This window comes from Brassica napus, unplaced genomic scaffold (genome assembly GCF_020379485.1).
Source record: "Brassica napus cultivar Da-Ae unplaced genomic scaffold, Da-Ae ScsIHWf_228;HRSCAF=393, whole genome shotgun sequence".
Taxonomy (NCBI): Eukaryota; Viridiplantae; Streptophyta; class Magnoliopsida; order Brassicales; family Brassicaceae; genus Brassica; species Brassica napus.
This window is the reverse complement of record NW_026015678.1, coordinates 72,185-91,555: the sequence shown is the minus strand read 5'-3', so window position 1 is coordinate 91,555 and position 19,371 is coordinate 72,185. Positions and strand designations below refer to the sequence as shown.

Sequence of the window (19,371 nt, the reverse complement as noted above, 5' to 3'; positions counted from 1 at the left end):
AAACCAAGTTATGCAAAAAAAAAACTAATTACTCGAATATTTTTTATTCAGATAATTAATAGTTAATTATTTTCCTGTATTTTTTTCAAACAGCCTAAACTATCCGATTTAAAGCCTAGATATTTTACATTTGTGAAAATTCAATAAAACGTATCATATGCATTGTTAGAATTTGTAAAGTAAGTAAACATGTTCTATTTAAACCAATCTTTTCTTTTACTAATTCCTTTTAAATCTCCAACCCGTTTAGACCCATTTAATATTTTTTTATGGTAAGATTAATCATTTAGTTCATATATAAGTGAAAAGTATTATAAAAGTATTATAAAAGTATAGTATCTAAAAAATAATTTTCAAAATCGTGAATAATCAATATTATTATCGTGAAGTCGGATTAGTTTTAAAAGAACCGATAATTTTCTATGAAGTCATGACATTCTATAAACGACACTGATGTATTAGAATATTGTTTGATCAATATTTTTTTTAACAGGACCCGATCTATTGCAAGTATTTGATATAATGGAAGAGGATGAGATATAATATATATATATATATATATATATATAAATATATATAATTGACATGACCTCTATGTGTTAATTTTTTAATATCGTTTATATCAAGTATTGTAGGAAGTTGGTTTAAGCAAAACGTTTAGTGAATTATTTGAAACATTTGATAAGGTTTATATTAAACTAGGATAAGACCCGCGCCTTGCGCGGGATTAACTTATTATTTTTATTATATTTTGGAGAATGAAACAATAGTTTGGCTTCATTTGGATTACGGGTGTTCAATCCGGATATCGGGTTGGTTTCGGTTCGGTTCGGTTTTTTCGGTATTTGGTTAGTAAAATATAACTATTATACTAAATCCATATTTACTTTGACTTTAGTCCTTCACATACTTTTGAAAGATTTCAACTGGACGACTAAATTGATCAGCCAATCTTGTTGCTTTAAATCATTAGTGTTTATATATATATATATATTATTTAGTTTGAATATTTATTAAATAAAAATTCATATGCGTTATATTTTATGATCATTTGTAACTTATTATAACAAAAAAATAATCTATTGATCACAAAATTTTCAGAGTGGGAATATTCAAATTTCTAATAATATATAGACGTTTTGAAAAATTCAAATATAACATATAAGAAAAAATATAAATGTTTTTATTATATATTTAATGTGATTTTTTAATATCTTTCAATAATATAAAATTAAAAAAAGAACTAAGATACCAAAATTGTTATCAAATATTTATTATTCATAATAATTAATTTTCATATATACGTTAATCATATTAGGTAATTTCGTAGCTTCTAATTAAGGAAAGTGCAAAAAAAATTTTGGTAGATTATTTATCAATTCGATAGTTAGTTTAATAAAAAATATAATGTAAGTCAAGATGGACCAACCTATTTTTCTAAGAATAGTATATTTTATATAGTCATTTATTAAATGAGAATTTATAATCATACAGTTCTATGATCATTCATATCATTTTATAACTGAATATTTAAATCATCGATAACAAAATTTTCAATGTGAAATCTTTAATAAGTTTATAATTTATAAATGTTTTTGAAAATTCATTGAAAGTTTTAATATTAAAATATTTATGTAATCTTATGGTATATAGTATATTCTATATATATATATATATATATATATATATGTTTTATTATTAAATGATATTTTTACTCATATGGTTTTAAAATAATGTGTATCTTCTTATAATATTAAATATAAGTTCATATTAATACAATTTTATGATCATTTGTAACTTATTATGACAAAAAAAAATCTATTGATCACAAAATTTTCAGAGTGGGGATCTTCAAATTTCTAATAATTTATAGACGTTTTGAAAAATTCAAAATATAACATATAAGAAAAATTATAAATGTTTTTATTATATATTTAATGTGATTTTTAAATATATTTTAATAATATAAAATTAAAAAAAGAACTAAGATACAAAAAATGTTATCAAATATTTATTATTCATTATAATTAATTTTCACATATACGTTAATCATATTAGGTAATTTCATAGCTTTTATTTAAGGAAAGTGCAAAACATTTTTGGTACGTTATTTATCAATTCGATAGTTAGTTTAATAAAAAGTGTAATATAAGTTAAGATGGACCAACCTATTTTTCTAGGAATAGTATATTTTGTATAGTTATTTATTAAATAAGAATTTATAATCATACGGTTCTATGATCGTTCATATCGTTTTATAACAAAATATTTAAATCATCGATAACAAAATTTTCAATCTGAAATCTTTAATAAGTTTATAATTTATAAATGTTCTTGAAAATTCATTGAAAGTTTTAATATTAAAATATTTATGTAATCTTATGGTATATAGTGTTTAATATATATATATATATATATATTTATTTTATTATTAAATGATATTTTTTACTCATATGGTTTTAAAATCATGTGTATCTTCTTATAATAAAAATGTTAAACCATTGATCATTAATTTTTAACATAATAATTTTAATAGTTTTAGTCATTTATTGTCGTTTTTAAAAATTCAAAATATAACATATACGAAAAAATCTAAATTTTATTTTTATAGCTAATTTGATTGTTTAATTTATTTTAATAATATAAAATTAAACAAAAAATGATGGAGGAGATATACATTGTTATCAAATCTTTATTATTAAACTCATTAATTGTCATATATATATTAGTCATTTATGGTAATTCCGTAGGTTTTATTTAAGGAAAGAAAATATCATATCATATCATTATATCATATAGTTTGACCAACTTATATATCTAACAACATATAAAAATCGAATGTGGACCTACTTATTTTTCAATTGAATGTAATTGACTACCTAATTGAATGCCACCTATGCATTGGGACCTCTTTTAATTAATACAAAATTGAGGTTACATCTTTTCAAATGTTCCTCAATTAATATATAAGGGATGTTTGTATAGTCGTGTGGTATATTGAAAGATCTTATGTAAAAGAATTGAGTGAGTTAAAGTGGATTTACTTAAATGTTAGAGATATGATTTGGTTGCTATATTAGGGGTTAGTTATAATATTTGGTTAAGTGTAATAGGTTGGACTAAAATGAATAGTTGTAACAACCTAAGACTGTTTCCCGTTTAATAGAATAGATATATACTTTTTTATACGAAGATAAATTTTGTCAGTTTTCAATTTTATTTTTTGTATTGGGCTTTTAGCCCACGGATGTATGTTTGGCCAAAATTCAAGACTCATTATTTAAATAAAAAGTTTATTGTCGAAAAATAATATAAAGCATAAGGAAAACAATTAAAAGTATATATTTTTGTATTGGATTTGAGTCTGTTGACCCAAAAGAAAAGATTTGATTGGTAAGACAACAATATAATAAGATAATAATTATTCATGCGTCGACAAAATAAAGAAGAGGAAAATAATTGTATTGTTACTGTATACACACACAACCACCATCAATCAACAGTAACAAATAAAATTATTATTATGCAGCCATTGCTATCCCTCCTTCGTCTTCTTCCTCCATTCTTCTCTCTCTCCCCTCTAAATGCAGCAGCTTCCTCTCTCTCATCCCTGCTAACTTCCCCTCTTTGCTCCCTTCTCCCCATGAAGCTCTCCCGGATACTCCCACGAACTGTCCTGTAGGTGAGTTTCCCGATTTCACTTGATCGAGTATGATTCAGATCATCGTTTTTTTGTTAATTTACACGATTTAGCTTCTGGGTTTGTTTAGATTTGCGTATTATCTTCTTTCGGATTGTAAAGTTCGAAACTTTGAAGATAAGTCTACTTCTAGGGTTCATAGAACACGATTTGGGTTTATTGCTATTAATATTAGTAAAGATACCATTTTTGATTGTGGTATTAATATGAAGTTTGTTTCTTTCTTTGTTACAGAGCTGAGACGTTACGGTGCGGTTTTGCTTATTGCTAAAAGCTATGACTTTGGGAGGTTGGTGTCAGAGATTCAGACAAGCAGCTTCTTCTCAATCAGATGACTCTGCTTCTGATTTGGAGAGAAACAACCATCACTGCAACCACATGAGTCTTCCGTCCTCTTCAAGCCCTTCTTCTCTTAATCCATTCGCATTCAACATCCAGCACGGAGAGAGCAACGCCCCTTACTTCTCCTGGCCCACTCTCAGCCGCCTCAACAATGCTGTGGAAGACCGAGCTAACTACTTTGCTAATCTCCAGAAAGGGGTTTTGCCTGAAATCGTTGGGAGGTTGCCTTCAGGACAGCAAGCTACTACCTTGCTTGAGCTCATGACTATCAGAGCGTTTCATAGTAAAATCCTGCGTCGGTTTAGTCTTGGTACTGCTGTTGGGTTCCGGATCACGCGTGGTGTGCTGACGAATACTCCGGCGATACTTGTGTTTGTTGCTAGGAAAGTTCATAGGCAGTGGCTTAATCCAATGCAGTGTCTTCCTTCCGCTCTCGAGGTTTAGTTATCTTACATTCCATTCCATTCTACTTACAGTTTGATCTGAGTGTATATGATAAGTGATGTGTTGGTTTCTTAATAGGGTCCTGGAGGGGTTTGGTGTGATGTAGATGTGGTGGAGTTCCAATATTACGGTGCTCCTGCTGCAACACCAAAGGAGCAGGTTTATAATGAACTTGTAGATGGTTTGAGAGGAAGTGATCCCTGCATCGGCTCTGGTTCTCAGGTACTTCTTCTTCTTTTTTTGTTGCTTCCTCTCCTGCAAACTGTAAGCATAAAGTCTCAGTTTTGTTTCATGTTGTGTAGGTTGCAAGCCAAGAAACGTATGGAACCTTGGGAGCTATAGTGAGAAGCAGAACCGGTAACCATCAGGTTGGTTTCCTTACTAACCGGCATGTCGCAGTTGATTTGGATTATCCAAGCCAGAAAATGTTTCATCCTTTACCTCCAAGCCTTGGACCTGGTGTCTACCTCGGTGCAGTTGAGAGAGCAACATCGTTTATAACAGATGATCAGTGGTACGGCATATTTGCTGATACAAATCCAGGTACTCCAGTTATGATGTCTATTACAAAACAATGTCACGACATTGCTAGGCGGTAACTAGACACTTTATAAAAGACTAATGACCAGGTGGATTATTAGAGGCTTAGACAAGGTTTAGAGGTTAAGGAATTGTTGATTTATTTTATATAAGATATTTTAGTTTATGGATTTAATTATAAAATTATTGTAACGAATTACCAAAGTTAGATATACAGAAAAGACAAATTTGTGGATTGGTAGTAAGTTAGTAACATTATTTTTTAATTTAACAAATTTAAACTAGTTTAGATCGATTTAAACCGATTTAAACTTATTTAAAGCAGTTTAAACCAATTTAAATCGTATAAATTAGATTTAAAAAAAATTGTTTCGGGCTTAGGCACTCGCCTAAGCCCTAAAGGATTTATAGAACCATGATTACAATTCAATATATGTGGACACTCTTGTTTCACACTGAACATTGTTTTGTATCCATCCCAATGCAGAAACATTTGTCAGAGCGGATGGTGCATTTATTCCTTTTGCAGAAGATTTCAGCATGAGCAATGTAACCACAGTGATAAAGGGCATAGGTGAGATAGGCAATGTTCACGTCATAGACTTGCAATCACCTATTGACACCCTTATTGGGAAACAAGTTGTTAAAGTTGGAAGAAGCTCTGGATACACCACTGGAACCGTTATGGCTTATGCTTTGGAATACAACGACGAGAAAGGGATCTGTTTCCTCACTGATTTTCTAGTCATTGGTGAGAACCAGCAGACTTTTGACCTCGAAGGTGACAGTGGAAGCCTTATACTCTTAACGAGTCCAAATGGTCAGAAGCCACGACCTGTTGGGATCATTTGGGGTGGAACAGCTAACAGAGGACGGCTGAAACTGATAGCTGGACAAGAACCTGAGAACTGGACGAGCGGAGTTGATCTTGGTCGGCTTTTGGATCTCTTGGAGCTAAATCTCATCACATCTAACCATGAGCTCGAAGGTTGAACACTCTTTTCTATGTTTCATTACGTTTCCATGCCTTTTCATGTCCTTATTGGTTTTGGCTTTGTGTAAAGCAGCTGCTAGAGAACAGAGAAACACTTCGGTTACAGCCATTGGTTCAACGGTTTGCCAGTCATCACCACCGGACCCGGTTGCGTCAGGAGACAAACAAGATGAGAGCTTTGAGCCGTTTATACCGCCTGAGTTTCGTATAGAAGAGGCTATCAAACCAACACCTGAAGTAGAGGAACATGTGTTCATTGCTCCGTTGTCGTTTAACGAGTCTACTTCTACTAGTAGAGGGCAAGAGAAACTCAAAGTTGATGATCTTGTCGCTTTAAAGAGCAGTTCCGAAGAAGAAGATGAGGTTAGCATCTCGTTGCACCTTGGTGAGCCAAAACTAAAGAAGTCAAAGTTTTCTTAGCTGAAAGCAAAGGGGAGTAAACCGAAAATGGATCCGTTCCCGGTTAAGTTTGGTTTGATGGCCATTGATTTATTCCCCAAAAATTTTATGTCGTAATTGTTCATAGTATTATTATTCTTTAAGGACGAAAATAACATTCGAAAACTGTAGCAGAACTGCATGAACATAAGTTCTATGAAATTCAAAGGTAATACTAATACCCAGGTGGGACATTAAACCGAGTAACGGTTAAGAAGTTTTGACTTTTGATTTCCGGTTTAACCAATTAGAAAACAGTTCCGACTACCGCGAATCTGGAAAAAGAGCGTTGGTTGGTTAAAAGCAAAAGGTCACTTTCCACGGGGATAAAATGTTTGTCTTTTGTCAATTTACTAAGGAATCAAGTAATTTTTCTAAAAGAATTCTTATAGATCATTTTTGTTTGTTTGTTTTACCTATTTTTACAAGAATCAGACATAAATAGAAACTAATACAGAAGTTCTAATCCGGTGTTTGATCAAAATTCATTAGTTTTTATACAAAGAAAGAATGTATGTTGTTCAAATTCTAAAAGATGCAATTTGTTATTATACAGATTAATAAAATAAGTTTTCAATCTAATTCATGTAGAACTGTTCAGCATAAATGTCATACTATTATGTCTATAGATAATGTCAGTTGAAAAATTAAAGGTTTGACGACTTTCCATTGGGTTAGTCAAACTGTAAAAGTGACTTGACTAGCGACGATAGATCACTGATCATGTTAATTTTTCAGAATTACCAAAACTTATGAATAGCAAGCATTTTTTTGTTTGGTCAAGCTTATGAATAGCAAGCATATAATTCAAAAGTTATACTATTAGATTTGAATATACAAAATATTTTCTTTGATATAATAACTTGTCAGATGATTTCCCAACTCTGTTAAAATTTTATGCTAATGCTTTACTCTATTCTCTAGGCTAACATCTAAAGCTTTTCACTTTTCGATATTGGATCTTATACTATTTTATGTAATAATGGTTATAGTACTACTTTTCATTAGTTTTGACAAGAAATCATTAGTGGTAAACATGCTTTTGGTCAAGTGGGGCTCTATGTCTAACCCTAACAGTGCCACCAATCAAGCTTAAAAGCTCTACTTAACCGACAGCCTCATTGATTTATACATATATCATAATGTATAAAACTTAAAAATTACATAGGAATGGAGTTTCTAATCTAATCTCTTCTACTTTGGAGTGCATGTACCTTTCTATTTATAACACCAATAACATCACCAAGTTCTTCACTCACCAAATCACAAACAAAACCCCAAGAAGATGATCTCTCTCATCTTCTTGTTCTTCCTCTCACTCTCTTTCAGATCCGATGGACAACTCTACGACGAAAGCAAGAACTACGAAGGCTCATCCGATCTTGTAAACCTTGAATACCACATGGGCCCGGTCATATCCTCGCCTGAGACTAGTCTTTACATCATATGGTACGGCCGATGGACCCCAACTCACCAGTCTACAATCCGAGACTTCATCTACTCAGTCTCTTCACCAGCACGGTATCCCTCAGTATATGACTGGTGGAAAACGGTGATGCTCTACAGAGACCAAACAGGTTCCAACATCACCAGAACACTTGTCTTGTCCGGAGAGTTCCACGACTCAACCTACTCACATGGATCTCACCTCAGTCGCTTCTCAGTCCAGTCCATCATCAGAACTGCCGTGGCCAACAAGCTACCACTAAACTCTCTCAACGGCTTGTACTTGGTCTTGACCTCAGACGATGTAGAGATGCAAGAGTTCTGCAGAGCGATCTGCGGGTTTCATTACTTCACTTTCTCAACCGTCGTTGGTGCAACGGTACCGTACGCGTGGGTCGGGAACAGTAGGAAACAGTGTCCGGAGATGTGCGCGTACCCTTTTGCGCAGCCTAAACCGTTTCCAGGAAGCGGGTTTGTGAGTAGAGAGAAGATGAAACCACCAAATGGAGAGGTGGGGGTCGATGGGATGATCAGTGTTATAGCTCATGAGCTGGCGGAAGTGTCGAGTAACCCGATGTTGAACGGGTGGTATGGAGGAGAGGACGCGATGGCACCGACCGAGATAGCAGACTTGTGTTTGGGAGTGTATGGATCAGGAGGTGGAGGTGGGTATATGGGGATTGTGTATAAGGATAGGTGGAGAAGTGTGTATAATGTGAATGGAGTTAGAGGAAGAAAATATTTGATTCAATGGGTTTGGGATCTTACTAGGAACAGATGCTTTGGACCAAACGCTATGAACTAGATACATTAATGTTTGTTACTTCTGTCTCTTTCCATTGAAGCCTTGAGGAGACAATGTATATTGGTTTATCTTTGCTTTATGAAATAAAAATAAACCACACAAATCTACGTCTCATCCTTAAAATTGAGATAACTCTTGACCAATTGATTTATGCAATGTCATTTACATAAAGCACGTACTCTCCAAAAAAAAACCAACGCAATCCTAACTTGAAACTGCTCTTTTGCCAAAGCATGTAAGCATTGTTCTATCTACTGAACAATGTTTACGAAGATACAGAAGAAAAAAAAGATTTACCACCTTCATCTTAGGAAGAAACTAAAAGACACAACTGCTAAGGATCAATGCCCACGTTCAATTGTAGATACATATCCTCTCCTAGAGGCCTTGTTCTGTCCTTTAGTGTTTCCATCTCAGTTTGAATGGTTATTGATCAAACCGTGCAAGGAGATCAAGGAGGGAGACTTCACTAGCTGGCTTTGGGGCCATGTCAGTTTCAGTAGGATTGTCATTGTTTCCTCTATCCTTTTCCGAGTCATCTTCGATTAGTCTTGGCCTCAGTAGCTTCCTTTTCTTGTCCTGAGGAAGTGAATCTTCGAGGCTCTCTTTACACTCTTGAGTTGGATTGCTCTTTTCGGCTTGGCTACGACGCTTAAAGTCGATGAATGGTTGCTTATGTTCCACCCCTTCTTCACAATCAGACATATCATCAGGACTAGTCCCGGTAAAAGGAATCATCGCACCATTGTCAAGTGCCTCTTTTGAATGATTCTTTTCCTTTTTCTTCTTGGGTTTAACAAACCTTACAGGATCAGCTGTATCTGGTCTTTTTTGCTCCATCAGATGTTTTTGACATTCGTTTAGAAACGCCATTACCTCATTGACTGGTTCAGCGACCGGAGAAGAATCCTTTTCAGCATCAGGTTCTTTTGGAGGCATAACAAGCCTACTAAAGACACTTTTTCTGGCTCTCTTTCTTTCAGGTTCAGCAGGACTAACACCATCTTTCATTCGAATCACCCTATTGTCAGAGTCAAAAGCCTCACTGCCAAACTCTTCATGTTGTTGATGATCTTGAACTTTGTTCTGAGCTCTGTTCTCTTGATACAAATCAACTCCATCCCCTGGCTCTGAAGGATAAGCAAAAGAAGGGTAAATCCTGGGATCCCTTGCCGCCCTATCGTCTGAATAAGAAGCATGACCTCCAAGTTCTTCCTGCTGTTGATATGCTGAAGTTTTATAGTTAACTCCGTCGTTAGGAGACAAATCCGTCGACAAAGGATAAGCAAAGGAAGGGTAGATGCTGTGGCTGGGGTAAGACGGCCTCTCAGAGTTCATCATCATGTTCTCCGTGGCTTCTGCAGAAGCTAGAAAACCAGGAAGCTGAGAATGACCAAGATGACCATATCTAGATTCATATTCAGAACGAGATGCTCCAGCCATGCCAGTGCTAGTTTGGTATTGAGGATGTTCAGTCGGCATTGGAATGTAGTAGTCCGGTTCTTCATCAATATCATGCCTAGAGCTTTCCATCGCTGCACCTCCCATGATCCCAGGATTACAAGGGTCATAGTGTTCTGTGTTTGTTCCATAGGCTGATTCTGGAGGTACTGAGCTTTGAGCAGGAACCGCCGAATCTTCTTCAAAAGTAGGGTGTTCCTCGTGGTTACTTTCATGTGTGAAGCCATCTCTTTCATGGTACTCGTTTTCAAGCCAGCCAACTGCGGGGTGACTCAAGTTCTTTGGGACTCTTCGACCATTAGCTAGCGAATAATCAGAGTCATCATCTGCCCTAGAGCTATTTTTCATGCTAGGGTCATTTCTATCCTCGAACCCACGCGATTTGGGATCACCCAGCCTCCTAAAAACCCCAGACGCATCTCGGGAGTAGTCACTCTCTTCTTTTTTGACGCCACTAACAGATTCGTCCCTAGACCCATACTTTTCTGATAACCTACGACCACGAGCATCTCCTGCAGATGTAACTCTGAAGGGAAGCTTACGGTCAACATCTCCCTCAGTTTCTTCTGCACGACGATCCCTAAAGCCGCGACCACCATCTGCATTTCCCAACCTACTTTCTAGTTTTCTAGTGGACAATGATCTCTCTAACTTCTTCAAGCTAAACAACTTCAACAACCTTTGAACCTACAAATAACATTTTCAAACCACAATCCGAATAATTTAACCAAACACAGATAAGTGGAGACAAAACCATAAAGATTCACCAAAAATGCATGGATTTACCGTAGAATAGTCAACCACACACCTGTGACTTTGAGAGTCCAAAGTTAAACTTTTTCGCCGTAAAGTAATTATCACTAATCGCATGACGAAACTCCATCTCACCAAGTGGCCTACAACGCCACTTTTCAGTAAACTTAACCTAAGCAAACGGGACCACAATCACACAATATTAATAATAGCCAAAACATACTCATGGATTAAAAAAAAAACATGAAACCCAAGTATGTACCTGAGCAGGAAACTGTTTCCCAGTAGAGCAGAAAGCACCAGGCTCAATGTTGATCGCACCATCAGAACAAGCCTGAAACACACCGTGTAGCTCCCTACTCTCGAACTCAAACAAAAACAAAAACATCCCAGCTTTGACATGTTTCACAAAACCGGCTTGCCCCATCGGCAAACCGAAAAGCTCTCTTCTCAGGCATTCCCTTCTGGTGGAGCTGTTGGACATGAATATGGCCCCGTGCTCAGGGAACTCTCCAGAAGCGCCGTTGGACTCCTCCAGAAACTTCCTCCTCCTATACTTCGCCATTGCTGTAGCAGAAAAAAAAACTAAAAAATAATAATAACAACAGACTAATTTTCTACATTCACAGTAAAAATCACAAGGTCATGTAGAGCCAAAAACAGTAGGTAGATAAATACAAAAAAAAATCCAGAATCAAACATTTGAAAGTAACACCACAAAGAGAAAAGAAAGTTAGTGTGACGCAATTGAACACTCAAATTCTCACCTAACTCTCTCTCTCTCTCTCTCAAGCTTATCACTGTTAATCAAAACAATCACGCAGATACGAAGATGCTTTAGCAGTAAAACTAAACAATAACACTAGAGGACTAATGCTCCTCCATGTAGAGAGCTAATACAGATTGAGAATCGATGGCCAAAGTGCTAAAACGGTTAAGCGAATAAAACAAACACTAAAAGAGAAGACGATATAGTTAGTTACGTAACGAACATTCACACAAAATCAAACAATCAAGCTCTACGAACGATGACGCGACGAAAATGATTAGAGAGAGAATCGAAGCAATGTTAGCAATGGCGGTGAAGATTTAAGACCTGGATTGTGAGAGAAATCACCGCTTCGAGTTTTCCTAAAAAAAAAAAAGGAAACAACAACAAACATGCAAAAACAACCATAAACGAGTCGATTGGAATCAAAAATCGAAAGTAAGACGATGAGAAATCGCGGCTAGGGTTTTTATACTTTTTGGGGGGGGGAGTGTCGCCGGAAGAGAGGGGGAACCAAGCGGCGAGAGGGGGAGAGAATCGGAGCGAGGAGGCGATATGAAAAGTAACGCAAATATCGAGAGAGAGAGAGTTCTGTTTACGGTATGGGGGGTCGCTCTGTTTTCTTTCGGCTATTTATAAATATTCCGGATATTGCATTAACAAAATCTTCGTAGCCTGTTGTTGCGTGTTGGCCCAAAAGCTTCTTTTTTTATGACCCTTCGGATTTTTTTTGTTAAAATTTAAAAATAAATAAATAACTGGATATCATAGAAATAAATATAAAATATTGTTTACCGAAAAATAAAAATAGTGAATGATAACTCAAATATTAATATATTAAGACATAATTATAAAGAATACTCGTATAAGAAAATATCACACAAGTTCTTAAACTTTTGGTACCAAAAGCAACTTTCAATCTACCAAATAACACAGGAACATATCATAAGAGTGACATATCTGTCAATTCTTCTGTAGACTGTTAGCTGCAATTTGACTTTAATTGACACTAAAAACATGTGATTAATTAATTGACTCTTTTGCGTTTTCAAAAAAAAATTAATAGACTCTTTTAACAAATTTGTTTTTAAGTGGAAGTAGTTTCAAAAATTCATAATATTTTTTCAGTATTTAAAAGTATTCAAAGTGGCTATTGAATCTGGAAAGGTTATAAACCTTTACCAGTTTTGTGTAAAATGACGTTTAATAATTAATACTCTCTCCGTTCTATTATAAGTGTCATTTATACATTTTTCACACGTATTAAGAAAATGATTGAAATGTATTTATGTTTTTTAATTGACTAAGTATTTGAGATAAATAAATTTATTTATTAGATCAATGCATTTTACAATTAATATTCAATCAAAAGTAAGTAAAAGCTTTATTGAAAATCTAAAACGACATCTTTTATGTAACAAGAAAAAAATCTAAAATGACACTCTTTAAAAAAACAGAAGGGGTACTAATATTAATGCAATAGATGACAAACAAAAATATTCTAAATTAGATTTTTCTAAAGCAATTAATTTAAATAACACAACTGAGGATATCTTAACATATAACTAGATCTCGACCCGCGCAACCGCGCGGATTTTTATTTTCATTTATTTTTATATAAACATTTTGTTTTCAATTCTACTTTGGTATATATTAATATAATTTTATCGTATATTTTTAAAATATAATAATTTTATCGTATATTTTTTTATTGAATTGGTTGTTTCCAGATCACGTTTTTTTTTTGCTAGAAAAAGATTGATAATTATTTAGTTCCTATAATGTAGTAGACATATTATTTAGTTCCTATAATCTAGAAAGTGAGTTATTTAGATCTATAATAATGATAATATTAGAAATTAAATGTAACATGATTTTCTAGTAATAGGTCTATTAAGTCTATTTTTAAAAAAATCACACATGAGTCAAAGTTGTGACTTCTCTTTTAATATATAAGACACTTCAAAAAATCGTTAGTTTTCATTCTTCTATCAATTTTTTTAAAAAAATTATGTTTAAAATGACTTAATTTTAATATTTGAAAAGTTTCTATATTTTATTTTAAAAACTAAGATCTTGATATAATTGATTTGTTCCTGGAAGAAAATGACTTTTATTTAGACATCTCAAAAACTATAGCGTGAAAAAAACTGTATTTCTTTTTCCAAATAAGAAAAGCAAGACGACAAAATGAAGATGAAAGTGAAAACCTTTACGAGTCCTGAGCCTCTACTTAACGGATACTCTCATCCTTGCGACATATTATCCTCCATGAACAACAACTCAAGAAGGAGAAGAGTATATATCAATATATATACAACAGCACTGTTCCAAAGCTCACCACATCTCTCTGGTCATGTAAGAACCCACTCTCACTCTCTCTCACGCTGGTTTCTGAGATTGTGTCGGTTAATCTTATCTACTTTGAAGTTCCCTACATCCCTCTGAGTGTTTGGTTTCCCGGTTTAGAAAGATGAGTGTAATCAATTATTGGGTGTTGTTATGGGTTTCTTTAGCACATTTTGAGACTTGGGGGGTTATAAAGAAAGTAAACAAAGCTCTCAACTGGACTTTTGAATGGCAGGTTGGTAGCTGGAAACGCTTTGAATTGCCTTTTCACTGACACCAGTAGCTTCCAGAGATATTTGAGGTTTGGAGTGACGCATTTCAATGGTGGTGGGGTTGTGAAAAGCTGTAGAAAGGAGGGGTTTGTCATAGATGAACGCGGGAAGTTAAAAAGATTCAACAAGAAGAAACTCTCCAGGAGACGATGTAAGGCTCCACATCATCAAGACAGTTCCTTATGATGCTCTATAAGATTTGAATGTTTTGTCTTTTTCAATGTAAGGTGGCTCTTTGAGAGGGAGAGGATGGAAGTATGGATCCGGTTTTGTAGATGGGATTTTTCCTGTTCTGAGTCCTATTGCTCAGAAGATTCTGAGCTTCATTCAAAGAGAAATTGATCCTGAGAAAGTAGCTGATGTCCTTGGAACTCTTCCTTCTACACATGCCTCATGGGATGATCTGATCAATGTCGCTGTGCAGCTCCGGCTGAACAAGAAATGGGATCCCATTGTTCTGGTTAGCTTTTCTTGGAGCAGTTTCAGTTTTGTCTGTACATCTGAATGTTGACACGTGTCTTTAATGGCTAAAGCTAACGTTCTTGTGTTAGGTGTGTGAGTGGATATTAAGGAGGAGCTCCTTTCAGCCTGATGTGATCTGCTTCAATTTGCTTATAGATGCTTACGGACAGAAGCTCAGGTACAAGGAGGCAGAGTTACTCTATGTACAGCTTCTTGAGTCCCGCTGCGTGCCTACGGAAGACACATACGCTCTTCTTGTAAAGGCTTACTGTTTGGCCGGGCTTATAGAGAAATCTGAAGCTGTTTTAATCGAGATGCAAAAGCATCATGTCACTCCAAGTATGGTTTCTGCACCTTCATAAAGAGATAGAAGTTTTTATTTGAATCTCTTTTTGAAGTCTAGGCATGTTTAGACCTTTTATACAAATTCTTAGAGGGTAACACTTGTTTGTAAAAAGGTCTTTTCTCTTTGAATTAAATTTAACATTCAATTCAATTCAAAAAAAAAAATGTTCAACTTGACTTGAGAGATTAGAGACAAAGATGTTGTGTTGTTGTGTAGGTGCTATTGTATACAATGCATACATTGAAGGATTAACAAAGAGGAAAGGAAACACTGAAGAAGCAATCGTTGTTTTCCAGAGGATGAAGCGGGAACGATGCAAACCAACCACTGAAACTTACAACTTGATGATAAATTTATACGGAAAGGTTTAGCTTTCATATGAACATAGTGTTTTTTTTTGGGAGATGTCATGTTCATGTTCATTGGGTTTTATTGTCAGGCAAGTAAATCATACATGTCTTGGAAACTGTTTTGTGAAATGAGAAGTCACCAGTGTAAACCGAACATCTGCACATACACAGCGCTAGTGAACGCATTCGCTAGAGAAGGTCTTTGCCAGAAAGCTGAGGAAGTTTTTGAGCAGCTGCAAGAAGATGGGCTTGAGCCTGATGTATATGTCTATAACGCTCTCATGGAAGCATACAGGTGATTAGTTATTAACCTTATATTAGTATATTACCCTCCCAAGAAAATCATAAGAAACTTAAATGTAACATCCTCAAAATCATGAGACAGTCGTGCAGGTTATCCTTATGGTGCTGCTGAGATTTTTTCTTTAATGCAACATATGGGATGTGAACCAGACAGAGCATCCTACAATATCATGGTCGATGCTTATGGTAGAGCAGGTCTTCACTCAGGTAACACACAGTAAAACATTAGGAGTCAGCATTGCATACATTCTCTGTTTTGATAAGGCATGGGAGTTCAGTGTCCCATTCAGATTTGGTTCAGTATATTCGAATTTTTGGGTTTTTGGTACACTGTGCTCATAAGTTTCATTCGAATTTCACTAATTTTTTTGGGTCGGGTTCGGTTTAGTTCCATCCGTGTTTGAATCAAATCGCCCACAATCTTTCTTGTTAAAAAAAACTTAATTATTTGATCAAAAAACTCAAAATATATAAATGATTCAAAAAAAAACTAATTAAAAACTAGATGAAGTATCTAAATTTTCTAAAAATATGCGAGATAACAGATAAAAAATTACAAAAATCTTTAAAACACTTTAAAAATCTAAATTACCTAAAGATATATACAATTTTTAACATATTTAACTAAAATTTCGGATAATTTCGGTTCTTAATTTGGATTTTGGTTCAGTTCAGATTGTACACAGAACGCGAAAGAACCTAGTTCTTAAATCCCATTTTGACGGTTTGGATTGGATCGGATTGGTTTTCTGTTCCGGTTAAGGTCCGGATTCCGGTTTCTGTTTATATCAAAAATGTTGATACAACTGTGTGTGTTTGAAAACCAGATGCAGAAGCTGTGTTTGAACAAATGAAGAAACTCGGCATATCACCAACGATGAAATCCCACATGCTGCTTCTCTCAGCCTACTCCAGAGCCAGAGACGTGACAAAATGCGAAGCCATCGTGAAAGAGATGAGCCAAAACGGAGTAGAACCAGACACGTTCGTACTAAACAGCATGCTCAACTTATACGGCCGGTTAGGACAATTCACCAAGATGGAAAAGACTCTAGCCGAGATGGAGAAGGGTCCTTGCGCCGCGGATATAAGCACGTACAACATCTTGATCAACGTCTACGGCAAAGCCGGGTACTTGGAGAGAGTCGAGGAGCTTTTCGAGGAGGTCAAGGAGAGGAAGCTGAGACCAGACGTTGTGACGTGGACCTCGAGGATGGGTGGTTACTCGAGGAAGAAGCTGTATGTGAAGTGTTTGGAGATATTTGAGGAGATGATTGATTCGGGTTGTGTGCCTGATGGAGGAACAGCTAAGGTGCTTCTTAAGGCGTGTGCTAGTGAGGAGCAAGTGGAACAGGTTACTGAAGTGATTAGGACGATGCATAAGAATGTGTCTGTGAGTTCTCTTGCCCCAAAGCAGCTAGTGGCTAAGTCCTTAACTGTGTCTACTTGATAAAGTTTGGATCTTTATGAACAGTAGTGATGTACATTATTTATGTTATAATATATGGTCCAATGTCATAATCGCATAATCATTCAGAAAGTGATATTTATATGAATAAAGGTTTGGTTTTTATAACTAAAAAAGCAAACCCACCAAACCCTTTTGTCGTATTGATAAGCTGTTCGGTGAGTGCACTCTCTATATCTATCTCTGGTGTTGTGTCGGCGTTTTCTCGATCGCTACGAAAAAGATGGCTGCTAGGTTATTGTGGGCTTCTAGGGTTGCTTCTCATCTAAGGATCTCCGTTGCCCAACGAGGGTTTGCTTCCGGTGAATCTCAGTTTCCTGATTCGTTTCTCTTTGTTTGATGTTTGGTTTCTCTCTCTGTGATAATCGAATCTGAGATTGTTACTTATAGAAATGATGGGTTTTTGGTTGTTGTTGATATCTGATCGGATTATAAGAGAAAGTCGGAGGCTTTGTGTTTGTATTTGTTCGTATCAAATCACATAAGTTTGCATTTGATTACTCGAGGCTCTGTTAATAATGAGTATTAAATGTGTTCAGACACTTGGGTTGTTGTGTGATGTTCATGTTGTTTGCAGTTTCTCACGTTTTGAATTGAAGAAACTAATGTGTTTGCCTGAAAGAAATCTTCATGGTCTTTGTTGTTTGATTCTGTTGTTGGGATGTTGGATCCAAAACTCTCTTTTGTTCTGTTGTGTTTGTATAGTGGTATTGAAGGATTTGAAGTATGCTGATTCACATGAATGGGTGAAGATTGATGGGAATAAAGCGACGTTTGGTATAACGGATCACGCGCAGGACCACTTGGGTGATGTGGTCTATGTTGAGCTTCCTGATTTGGGACGTTCGGTGTCACAAGGTGAGAGCTTCGGAGCAGTTGAAAGTGTGAAAGCAACTAGTGATATCAACTCTCCAGTCTCTGGTAAGGTGGTCGAAGTCAATGAGGTGCTGACAGAGTCCCCTGGATTGGTGAGTCCTCGTTTAAAGTAATAGAATTGCTTCTGTGTTTTAAACCGTGATAAAACTTTGAGAATCTTGGTTCACTAGCAACCAATATAGATTTGATTCATCGACTAACATGTTGCTTATGTTGCTGATATGATTTTGTTTGAACTGACAGGTGAACACGAGCCCATATGAAGAAGGATGGATCATAAAGGTGGAGCTGAGTGATGCAGGCGAGGTGGAGAAGCTGATGGATTCAGACAAGTACTCTAAGTTCTGTGAAGAAGAGGACGCCAAGCACTGATCTTTTTCTTCGGGAAGCTTCCACTGCAACAAGGATTGTGTTACACAAAATTTCGATATATGTAGATGGATGAATCGAGATAATTCCGAAGATTTGGATCTTTGCTTCTCTTTTTAAGTATTGTTTTGAATAATAATGGTAGAGAATAATAAGCTTTTGGCATTTACAATTTGATTTGATCTTTCATGGAGTTAACACATATTTGTTTCTCATTTGGCCTTTTATGTTGTTTTTTTCTTTCCAATCTCTGCATCTGGGATCTTTAAGTGATAGAATTGATTCTTGAAAAGGTTTCTAACATGAGTAGAGACCAAAGGTCTTGAGCGACCGATCCGGCTGATAAATGCTATTAATATCAAGGGACGAATGGCTCATATGAAGAAGGATCCATAGGCAATAATATATACTAAGATACATAATTTATATCTCTCAAGAAGTGTTGATACAAGATTCGGACCCGCAAAGAAGAATATAATGGAAGATTTATCACACGAATTAGGTAGAAATATATCAATCATACCAACCGCATGGAACTGTTTTCTTGTTCTTGTTTGGTTCAGGAATAAACCTCAAAAGTTGCAAGTTTTAACTGTGAAAGGAAACAAAATCTTGTGTGGTGTAATGATACTGTGCACGCACAGTGAGGAAAAGATTTGGGAATGATTGTTGCTTATTGTGGAAGCCAAGCACTCAAAATTGGCCGACAAAGCTACGGAGATGTACCTTGTAATACAAGATTCTTGCCTTGTCAACCCTAATAATTATTATTATTATTAGCACTAATATACAAATACAGTACTTTCTTGCTTCATATCGAATTTTAAGTATTTCTTTTATTTTAATTTATCTTATCATTTGTTCTTTGTCATGTCTTCCACTAA

The 19,371-nt window shown here is 35.4% G+C and overlaps 5 protein-coding genes across 5 annotated transcripts; 4 read left to right on the top strand and 1 right to left on the bottom strand.

Annotated features, from left to right (window-relative positions):
- Nucleotides 1–3,463: 3,463 nt before the first annotated feature.
- Nucleotides 3,464–6,661, top strand: LOC125575716 (protein NARROW LEAF 1-like). Its single transcript, XM_048773199.1, has 6 exons — nt 3,464–3,682; nt 3,935–4,480; nt 4,565–4,708; nt 4,789–5,029; nt 5,514–6,014; nt 6,094–6,661. The coding sequence occupies exons 2-6, from the start codon at nt 3,977–3,979 to the stop codon at nt 6,438–6,440; spliced, it is 1,737 nt and encodes a 578-aa protein (XP_048629156.1). The 5' UTR covers nt 3,464–3,682; nt 3,935–3,976; the 3' UTR covers nt 6,441–6,661.
- Nucleotides 6,662–7,661: 1,000 nt separating this feature from the next.
- Nucleotides 7,662–8,816, top strand: LOC125600515 (protein EXORDIUM-like 7). The gene has a single exon (XM_048773197.1). The coding sequence runs from the start codon at nt 7,744–7,746 to the stop codon at nt 8,707–8,709; it is 966 nt and encodes a 321-aa protein (XP_048629154.1). The 5' UTR covers nt 7,662–7,743; the 3' UTR covers nt 8,710–8,816.
- Nucleotides 8,817–8,832: 16 nt separating this feature from the next.
- LOC125600514 lies at nt 8,833–11,594 on the bottom strand. Its single transcript, XM_048773196.1, has 3 exons — nt 11,186–11,594; nt 10,979–11,095; nt 8,833–10,857 (listed from the first exon to the last, which is right to left on the bottom strand). Exons 1-3 carry the CDS (start codon nt 11,486–11,488, stop codon nt 9,136–9,138), a joined length of 2,142 nt encoding a protein of 713 aa, XP_048629153.1. The 5' UTR covers nt 11,489–11,594; the 3' UTR covers nt 8,833–9,135.
- A 2,338-nt stretch (nt 11,595–13,932) lies between these two features.
- On the top strand, nt 13,933–17,295 carry LOC125600520 (pentatricopeptide repeat-containing protein At2g35130-like). Its single transcript, XM_048773204.1, has 8 exons — nt 13,933–14,050; nt 14,277–14,464; nt 14,541–14,773; nt 14,865–15,114; nt 15,338–15,486; nt 15,561–15,766; nt 15,857–15,981; nt 16,602–17,295. Coding segments are annotated over exons 1-8 (1,776 nt in total). The 5' UTR covers nt 13,933–14,048; the 3' UTR covers nt 17,225–17,295.
- Nucleotides 17,296–18,699, top strand: LOC125600521 (glycine cleavage system H protein 2, mitochondrial). The gene is made up of 3 exons (XM_048773205.1): nt 17,296–17,544; nt 17,948–18,210; nt 18,362–18,699. Exons 1-3 carry the CDS (start codon nt 17,466–17,468, stop codon nt 18,488–18,490), a joined length of 471 nt encoding a protein of 156 aa, XP_048629162.1. The 5' UTR covers nt 17,296–17,465; the 3' UTR covers nt 18,491–18,699.
- Nucleotides 18,700–19,371: the final 672 nt, after the last annotated feature.

Bases quoted from the DNA above. Each gene is read 5' to 3' on its own strand.
- LOC125600515 (XM_048773197.1), top strand. From the start codon at position 7,744: ATGATCTCTCTCATCTTCTTGTTCTTCCTCTCACTCTCTTTCAGATCC.
- LOC125600514 (XM_048773196.1), bottom strand. From the start codon at position 11,488: ATGGCGAAGTATAGGAGGAGGAAGTTTCTGGAGGAGTCCAACGGCGCT. The intron at 11,096-11,185 runs GTACATACTTGG...CCGTTTGCTTAG, and splicing joins GGAAACAGTTTCCTGCTCAG to GTTAAGTTTACTGAAAAGTG. The intron at 10,858-10,978 runs GTGTGTGGTTGA...TGTTATTTGTAG, and splicing joins TTGGACTCTCAAAGTCACAG to GTTCAAAGGTTGTTGAAGTT.
- LOC125575716 (XM_048773199.1), top strand. From the start codon at position 3,977: ATGACTTTGGGAGGTTGGTGTCAGAGATTCAGACAAGCAGCTTCTTCT. The intron at 5,030-5,513 runs GTACTCCAGTTA...ATCCCAATGCAG, and splicing joins ATTTGCTGATACAAATCCAG to AAACATTTGTCAGAGCGGAT. The intron at 6,015-6,093 runs GTTGAACACTCT...TGTGTAAAGCAG, and splicing joins ATCTAACCATGAGCTCGAAG to CTGCTAGAGAACAGAGAAAC.
- LOC125600520 (XM_048773204.1), top strand. The intron at 14,774-14,864 runs GTTAGCTTTTCT...TTCTTGTGTTAG, and splicing joins AATGGGATCCCATTGTTCTG to GTGTGTGAGTGGATATTAAG. The intron at 15,487-15,560 runs GTTTAGCTTTCA...TTTTATTGTCAG, and splicing joins TGATAAATTTATACGGAAAG to GCAAGTAAATCATACATGTC.
- LOC125600521 (XM_048773205.1), top strand. From the start codon at position 17,466: ATGGCTGCTAGGTTATTGTGGGCTTCTAGGGTTGCTTCTCATCTAAGG. The intron at 17,545-17,947 runs GTGAATCTCAGT...GTGTTTGTATAG, and splicing joins CCAACGAGGGTTTGCTTCCG to TGGTATTGAAGGATTTGAAG. The intron at 18,211-18,361 runs GTGAGTCCTCGT...TTGAACTGACAG, and splicing joins TGACAGAGTCCCCTGGATTG to GTGAACACGAGCCCATATGA.